The sequence below is a fragment of the Sminthopsis crassicaudata genome, chromosome 5 (assembly GCF_048593235.1).
Source record: "Sminthopsis crassicaudata isolate SCR6 chromosome 5, ASM4859323v1, whole genome shotgun sequence".
Taxonomy (NCBI): domain Eukaryota; kingdom Metazoa; phylum Chordata; class Mammalia; order Dasyuromorphia; family Dasyuridae; genus Sminthopsis; species Sminthopsis crassicaudata.
The window spans coordinates 232,638,478-232,647,184 of NC_133621.1; the positions used below are offsets into that span (position 1 = coordinate 232,638,478).

General features: G+C 38.6%; 1 protein-coding gene across 1 annotated transcript; it reads left to right on the forward strand.

Moving 5' to 3' along the window:
- Positions 1-3,862: 3,862 nt before the first annotated feature.
- Positions 3,863-8,501, forward strand: LOC141544383 (tubulin alpha-1A chain). The gene is made up of 4 exons (XM_074270479.1): positions 3,863-4,053; positions 6,159-6,381; positions 6,666-6,814; positions 7,332-8,501. Exons 1-4 carry the CDS (start codon positions 4,051-4,053, stop codon positions 8,310-8,312), a joined length of 1,356 nt encoding a protein of 451 aa, XP_074126580.1. The 5' UTR covers positions 3,863-4,050; the 3' UTR covers positions 8,313-8,501.
- Positions 8,502-8,707: the final 206 nt, after the last annotated feature.

Below are 8,707 nucleotides of genomic sequence, written 5' to 3' on the forward strand. Positions count from 1 at the left end.
TAGGTTTTAATAATAATAATAATAATAATAATAAAGAAACATTATCCTCACATATTGTGGGCACACACAAAAAATATCTTAACAGAGAGGCATACAGAGAATACATGTGATTGAGGCAACTTATGCCTCTGATATTGCAGGACTGTTAACATCATTCTTTTTCTTGTTGTACCTTTACATTGTCCCACTCTGGGCATGATGTCTCTGCAGGCCATATTGTTTCATTTGGTTCTTCATTCTCTGCAATTATTCCCTGCTGTTTGTAGTATGCCTTATACATTTACCCTAAACATTTTTTTCAATGGGCTTGGGGAGAGAGATCTCCTCCTTCCTGCCAAGTGGTAGGTTCCTCTTCTATGGTTGACTCTCTTCTCAAATGGCAGAGCTCACGATCATTGGAGTTGACACCTACCTTGGCTCACTTCGGAGCATGGTCATTCATTCTGCCAGCCAAAGGCTAGCTTCACTCTGATTTAATTAAGGTTGAAGGAAAGAAACAAGCATTTGTTAAGCACTTACCATGTGCCAAACTCTGTAGAACCCTCCCAGCAAGGCTGACAGCTTCTTCCTAAGGAATGAGAGTAGTGAGATGTATGTCACATGTGGGCTTCTGAAGGTTAGAATAGGGAGTAAAACTTTCCAAGACCATAACCACCAAGTTATGTTTCAAGAACATAGAAATGCATGTTCACCCCTTTTTTTCTTCTATTTTTTCCCTCATAGTTTTATTTTACAATATTACTCATTTGGAAATATGTAAAAAATGAGTGTACATATATAATCTAAAAAATACATAACAATGCAAAAAAAAAAAAAGACTAAATCAAGTATTGATTGAACCAAATGTTTTACAGATACCTATGCTCAGGGAAGAACCAGAGGACCAATTCCTAGTATAATTTCAGATCCTCAGAGTGACTCAAATGGACTGGAGGTCTTGTGAATACTAGAAGGGTATAATTAGTTAAAAGAATGTTTCTTTCTATGTCCCAGCTAATGAAGGAGTCTTTAATCTTGGTAGTCAAATATCATATGTAAACACTCCTTTTAGATTACCCCCTCCAACACATACTCAGTGGTTGGGTTGGGGGAGGAGTAATTACCCCAACTTCAAGGTGCTCTATGCATCCACAGTCCTAAAACTACAGATCATAGGCCTCTATCACAGATCTAGGTTACAAAATAGAGATTTCTTTGAACGTCATTTAAGACCTTAATACCTCATTGTCTCCCTGTCTCTTACACTCTGTAATTTCATCAGCTAGGTTAGAGGGAAATCAAGGGTTTCATGATCAACTCCCTACCCCTCAATATAATAGTAAAAATATTTCAATCATTAATAATGTGAAGTTATAAAAACCAAGTGAAAATCCACAGAGCTCTCTCTTTTCTCTTGCTTCACTTTTTATACTTACAAGCATGAGCCATAGAATTTAGACAAAGGGAACCTTGCAGAGGATGTAGTTCAACTTGCAGATAAGGACATTGAGACCAAAATAATTTAAATTACCTGCCAAGGTTACATAGGTTGTTGTAGACGCTGCCTGTCTGCTAACAAAAAAAATATGTTAGTGCAAGGAAAAAACTGGCACTAAAAATTATATGAATTTGCACAAATATTTTTTAAATTTTGTTACAATCTGCACATTGAATAAGTGTGATAATGAGAAACAAACAAAATAGATTAAATATTTCCCTGCTCTACCATTTAAATATTAAATAGCTACCAACCCTTACATGGAGTCTCTTCTTGACCTAGATCTTACAGTTAATAAAGCACAGCTAAAAGTTCATTTACATAAAGTATATAATGGTTCTGATATAATTTACAAAGAATTCAGTTCTAAGAATTCTCCCTCTTTTTTAGTTACCTGTAAACTACACAAAGAACTGGGGAGATGGTGTGTTTTTTCATCAATCTTTTGTATCACAAAACTAAACCAAATTCAGGGCGGTGCCCTTTATCTAAAGAAGGAACTGAAATTATGCGCAGTGCAGTAGTTCAATAGTGTTGGAATTTATGTTACTTTCAGAATGTTAAGCACTTGAACCAAAAATTCAGCTAATTTGTGCCCTTTATTTTTTATTTTGTTACTTGCATATCTAAAATAAGGGGAAATGTATTCAGGGAATTCTATAGCTTTCTCTTGGTCTTGCCTTTTTATTGAAAGCTAGCTGAAGACAAAGAAATGAAACCAAAAAGAGGTTGAAGCTGTTCTTATGGAACACAGAATCAAATAAAATAAACATAATTTTTTCCTATATGTTTCCTTTGTACATATAGGACCTGATGAAGAAAATCTGTGAATTACAAACTAGAAAAATAGCTGGTTCTTAGAATACAACCTGCACCAGCTGTCTCTCTTTGACCCTTCTTTCTTCCCTCTGTGCCACTCCCTGCTTGCTAGTCCTAGGGGAATTAATGGGGTCTGCAGAACACTGCGCATAATGCCTGGAACTCCAATATGTCTCTGACAGAATGAAAAAAAAAAGTATCTGCTCAAGAAGAAAGCATGGCCAGTTGAGGTAAATAAAATAACTAATCCCTTTCCTTTTTTATTTTTCATCTGCATTGTCAAAGTAAGTTTCAACACTAATTCTGCATTAACAATCAATATCGACAATATATCCTTTTTACATAGAAAAAAAAAAGGGAACAGCAATCTGGTTTCTGAGAAGCAGAGCCTGTCTGGGTTATTTATGGGGCTCATGAGCAATTCAGAACCTATTCAATAGCAATATGTACCTCTAATACAAATTGTCCAGAGCACAAAAGAATCTGAAATTTGACTAAATTAAAAACTACAAGTTTTAGTGTTTGGAGGTAACTGATTACACAAATGCCAAGTTATTCATTCCTATCTGCTCAAGCATTCTTTTTTTGCAACCCATCTCTTGTCCTATATGATGGTCTCAGTTCTTTAGTATTTATTATTTCCCGAGCACATAGAAAGATAGACAATGACTTCATGCAGCACAGTTGTTATACCCAATCATTCTTTTATTTTATTTTCTTCAGTACTGAACCAAAAAAAAAAAAAAAAAAAAAAGATTGATTTCTTTTAAGGTGCAATAAAACATACACAATATATTCAAATAGACTACCATTAAAGGCACATTTTCTATTTAGTAGAAACTATTCCTTTTTCTTCCCATTTTCAAAATATGTTTATTACATCTAGATCATTCTCTCTTTGGATCTGTGGGGGGAGGGTGTAGAGACTTCTTATATGGTATTTGATATTCTTGAACGAAATTATTTTATACGTATACTATCCATTTACCTGGTCATAAAACAAGCCTCAGAAGACATATCTTGGAATGGTTTGGAAATAATACTGCAATAAAGTTACAGCTGGAGCTGCACCTTAAAAAACAAATAATCTTTTCCCAGATCTTCCCAGGCATTATTTCGCTTCCCTTCACACTTCATTTTTAAAGCTTAAAAAAAAAAAAAAAGTTTCAATCGTGACCCTCACCTAATGGTTACTGCATTTTATTTCCTAAAAGAGGGAGGGAGGGCTGAGATCATTTTTTTTGTTCATTATTTTACTTCAATACAGACATTTTGCTTTTCAAGAATTAATCCTCCTACAAAGGTGGTTTCAACAGTAGTTTTGTGGTTTAATCAGTATAAATTCTTCCAACCACAATTTTCTCTTTTCCCTTCTTCCCTCCTTCCCCCTCCCCTCCGACACTCCCTATGATGGATGCTTGCTTGGCTAACTGCTTTGCTTGGTCTCTTTGTCTGAAGGATGCAAACAGGCTATGGATGCTAGAGGAAAAAGGGGTGGGGAAGAGATTACCTCATCCCATTTCGTGTGCACCAATCACAATTCTCTGGACTCGGCTTCTCCAGGCAGATTGAGGGATCTGGACCAACTGGAAAAAGCCCTGGCCCATCCCCATGGTGACAGAATTGTATATAGGGAGCTGTTTTGGACCATGTGCAGTAAGTTCTCTTACATCGACCGCCTAAGAGTCGCGCTGTAAGAAGCATCGACCTCTCTTCTTCTCACCCCTCGTCTCGGTAGCCGCAAAGCAGCAATCATGGTAAGGTTCCCTCTCCTTTCTTGTGTCCTCCCTAGGGACTTTAGCTCAGTGAAGGTGGCTGATTATGTTACTTGCGAATCTCAAGTCCATTTTATTTGCAGCTTCTTAGGACCGATGCCTTGTTTATGCTTGTAGCAGACTTCTTCCCTTAAGCCTTAGTACGTAGACGTGGCGGTGCGAAACAGAATGGGGACAGAGGGCCGGAAAACCGGGAGGAAGAACAAAGGAGAAGGGAGGGGTTGGGGAGTAAAGGGTAGAGACTTTTCAGTGCTGCATTGGGCTGGTCACTGCAGACTGTCTGTAGGGGATGATGCAATGTCCTGCGGCTGGGAACCTGGGATAGTTCTACTGCCTCATGTATATTTATGTGCTCTTGTTACTTTCAGGCTGGCGGCTCCCATCCCCCTAGACTGCTGTCTTGGGTGGGGCGGGAGTGAGGCGGGGGAGGGGGGGGAGGAAGGGGCGGGGGGACGGGGACAAGAGCATTAGACTAAGCAAAGATTAGAGTTCATAAAAATCAAACGAACAAAAATGAGATTGTCCTGTTTAAAAAAAAAAAAAAAAAAAAAAAAGAGCAAGAACACACATTTTCCCCGTAAAGTGCTGGTTTTGCTAGAGAAAATAAGGGTGGAGTAGAGAGGAGGAGTTTTGTTCGCCTTTGTGTGTGTATATTCTCTTAGAATCGCTGTGCTCTTGAACAGGAAATCTTTATTATTATTTGTAAAAAGTCTATTAAATTTGATTAACGATTACAGAAAAGTAGCCTTTTTGAATGAGCGAGAGAATCGGGGTCTTTTTTCTCCCTACCCCAACCCCCCAAATTGTGAAACGTCTGGATTGCTAATCTCGGTTCAGCCTGACAAACCCAAAGGGTTTTCTGCCTTGACAGCTCACCCAGAGCAAACAAAATGTTCATTTTGCAAGGCGGGGTAAAGGGCAATCCTTTCAGACCCTGGGGAACTGTCCTGTCTCTGCTTCCACCAGTTCGAGAAATCTGTCAGTGAATAGACAGTAGAAATGGATGCCCTAAAGAAGATGGAGACAAAGAGAACTCTCTAGTGGGTGTGATCAAAATATTCCACAGAAGGCAGGATATATTGAAATGCACCAGAAATTTGAAACAATCCAAATCTTGTGATAACTGCTTCTTCTTCTTCTTCTTTTGAGTTTGGGAAGGATAAAGGAATTCTGTTTTAAAGAAATTGTCTTTTTCTAAGCACTTATAAATGTTTGGTAAATAGAAAAAGAAAAAAAAACCAATAAAATATTGATGTCGACAAAGAAAGATTACATTTTTCTTTTCAGTTCCATCTCTTCTGGTATATAGTATGGAGGTTGTCTTTTGTTCTGGTGCCACTTCATTGATTCAGTTCAATTATTCACATGCAAGCTCTGAAAGGGGGTGAGAAGAGAAGAATTGGCAAATTAATATAACGAGATCATGCAGCCAGTTGCTGGAATTAGAGGTGGCTATGTTAAAATAATACAGTGGGTGCAAAGCAGACACCGGTAGAGAAAATGCAACAATGCAGCAAAGAGACAGTTCAATTTTATTGATTTTTAGCTCTGATTGAATCCAGTGTTTCCAGATTGGGTGTGGCCTCCCAGTAACAAAACAGATGGCTATACTGAAATATATTGAAAAACCCTGCTTAAATAAAAGTCCCACTCTTAAGGATAAAGGAATAGGGTGGAAACTAAGGTTTCTTAGACCTTGGGAAAAAATATACGAAAAATAAGATGTGGTGGATCAATTATATAATCCATAATTAATATCCACATAACCCATAATTAAAATCCATATATCCTTGGCTTGTGCTTCTTCTCCCATAAAACATTTCAAAAATTTTCACAAATTATTATTTTACATGATTTACTTGCATACTGCAGTATGAACAATGGATTTGGACAAAGTGCTGCTGCAGCCAATAAAAAGATTGTTCAGACCACACCCAAGCATAATATTTATAGAAATTGCTTTCTAATATTTATAATAAGTGTCATTTCTCAAGTAAACCTGAAGAATAGCAATATTTTTTAAACGAGTCTAATTTTTCAATTTCTTCTAATTTTTTTTTTTTTTTTTTTTTTTTGCTTTTCTACAGCGTGAGTGCATCTCTATCCACGTTGGCCAAGCTGGTGTCCAGATTGGCAATGCTTGCTGGGAGCTGTACTGTTTGGAACATGGTATCCAGCCTGATGGTCAGATGCCAAGTGACAAGACCATTGGGGGAGGAGACGACTCCTTCAACACCTTCTTCAGTGAAACGGGAGCTGGCAAACATGTCCCCAGAGCAGTGTTTGTAGATCTAGAACCAACTGTTATTGGTATGTTTAATTATAATTCCTTAAATCCCAAGTGTCAATTTATAATAAACCAATCCTAAAATTAAACTTTATTGTAAATGATTCCATTTGTCTTAGATGAAACTATTTGTAGAATTGTTTCTAGCTTTGACTATGTAAAATCTAGAAGAAACCTTTTAAAGCAAAATAAATATCTCCTTTCAATTGTTGACCATTTGTCTTTATCTTATTAATAAGATTAATCAGAATGACTCTTACTTGAATGGTTTTATACCTTCTTAATTTTCTTCTTTTCTGTCTTTCAGATGAAGTTCGCACTGGAACCTACCGCCAACTTTTCCACCCTGAGCAGCTGATCACCGGGAAGGAAGATGCTGCCAATAACTATGCCCGTGGGCACTACACTATTGGAAAGGAAATCATCGATCTAGTTCTAGACAGGATTCGGAAGCTGGTATATTTCATTTCAAAATGGTTTAGGAGGGATGTCGGGGAGGGGAAAGGAGTGAAGTAACCTCACAACATTAAAAAAAAACTCATTACTGTATAAAATAGAATGAGGTTTTTGACTCTTCAGGATTTCTTTTTATCAGAATTGTAGTCACAAAGGGAAGAAATAGGTTGAATTGCCATTATCATTTTATCAAAAAATTAAGTTTTTCAATTAAGAAAAGTGCTAAATAAACACAGCCAAGGAGACTTAGCAAGGGGAAATTAAGACCATGTAAATTTCTCCAAATCAAGGAAATCACATATCTAGGCCCCCTTCCCCTGACAAAAGATAAATAACAGAAAAATAAAAATGTTTTGAATAAGCTCTATTTGCAAACAAGTAATTATAAAGAGGTGGGAGTACATTTGAGGCATGGGGGAAAAAAGTAGGAGTAGAGTAGATATAGGAGTAGGTATAGTCCATGAAAATGCCTTGTAACAAGTACCAATTATTTGTTCCTTTGTTTCCTTTCTAACAGGCTGATCAGTGCACAGGTCTTCAAGGCTTCTTGGTTTTCCACAGCTTTGGTGGTGGGACTGGTTCTGGTTTCACCTCTCTGCTGATGGAACGTCTGTCTGTTGATTATGGCAAGAAGTCCAAGCTGGAATTCTCCATCTATCCAGCCCCTCAGGTTTCCACAGCTGTAGTTGAGCCCTACAACTCCATTCTGACCACCCACACCACCCTGGAGCACTCTGATTGTGCCTTCATGGTAGACAATGAGGCCATCTATGATATCTGCCGCAGAAACCTTGACATTGAACGCCCAACCTATACTAATCTGAATAGGCTGATAGGTCAAATTGTGTCCTCCATCACTGCCTCTCTCCGATTTGATGGTGCCCTAAATGTTGATCTGACAGAATTCCAGACCAACCTGGTGCCCTATCCCCGTATCCATTTCCCTCTGGCCACATATGCCCCAGTCATCTCTGCTGAGAAAGCCTACCATGAGCAGCTCTCTGTAGCAGAGATCACCAATGCTTGCTTTGAGCCTGCCAACCAGATGGTGAAATGTGACCCTCGCCACGGTAAATACATGGCTTGCTGCCTGCTCTACCGTGGTGATGTGGTTCCCAAAGATGTCAATGCTGCTATTGCCACCATCAAGACAAAGCGTACCATCCAGTTTGTGGATTGGTGTCCAACTGGCTTCAAGGTTGGCATCAATTACCAGCCTCCCACTGTGGTTCCTGGGGGTGACCTGGCCAAGGTACAGCGGGCTGTGTGCATGTTGAGCAATACCACAGCCATTGCTGAGGCCTGGGCTCGCCTGGACCACAAATTCGATCTGATGTATGCCAAGCGTGCCTTTGTGCACTGGTATGTAGGGGAAGGCATGGAGGAAGGAGAATTCTCTGAGGCACGGGAGGATATGGCTGCCCTGGAGAAAGATTATGAGGAGGTTGGTGTGGATTCTGTTGAAGGAGAGGGTGAAGAGGAAGGAGAGGAATACTAAAGTATCACGGGGATGCTGCTTCACAGGGAATCACATACTATTTCAAATATTGACAAGTTTTGGTTGATCAGTTAATTTGTATGCAATAGTGTATACTTGAATATACAATTACTGATCTATTCTTTAAAATGTGGAAATGTTGCTGGCCAGTTATCTGATGGGTTTTGAATAAAAATATTCCCTGTCTTAGATGATTAGTGTCTTGTGTTTCCTATTTTGGTTGTCTGAAAAATATTCTCTAACACTAAGGAACACCGAAGGAACAATTGTGGCATGTGATTTAGACTCTCAATCCCCATCCTTCTTGATCTTTTAGCATCACTTGCCTTGTTCATTATTTTCTTCTTATGCTACCACAGGTCCCTGTAAAATGAAGGATCTGGAATAGATGGCTT

What these genes read in the sequence shown, in the direction of transcription:
- LOC141544383 (XM_074270479.1), top strand. An exon ending in TCTAGAACCAACTGTTATTG is followed by an intron (nt 6,382 to 6,665) that starts GTATGTTTAATT and finishes TCTGTCTTTCAG; the next exon opens with ATGAAGTTCGCACTGGAACC. An exon ending in TAGACAGGATTCGGAAGCTG is followed by an intron (nt 6,815 to 7,331) that starts GTATATTTCATT and finishes CCTTTCTAACAG; the next exon opens with GCTGATCAGTGCACAGGTCT.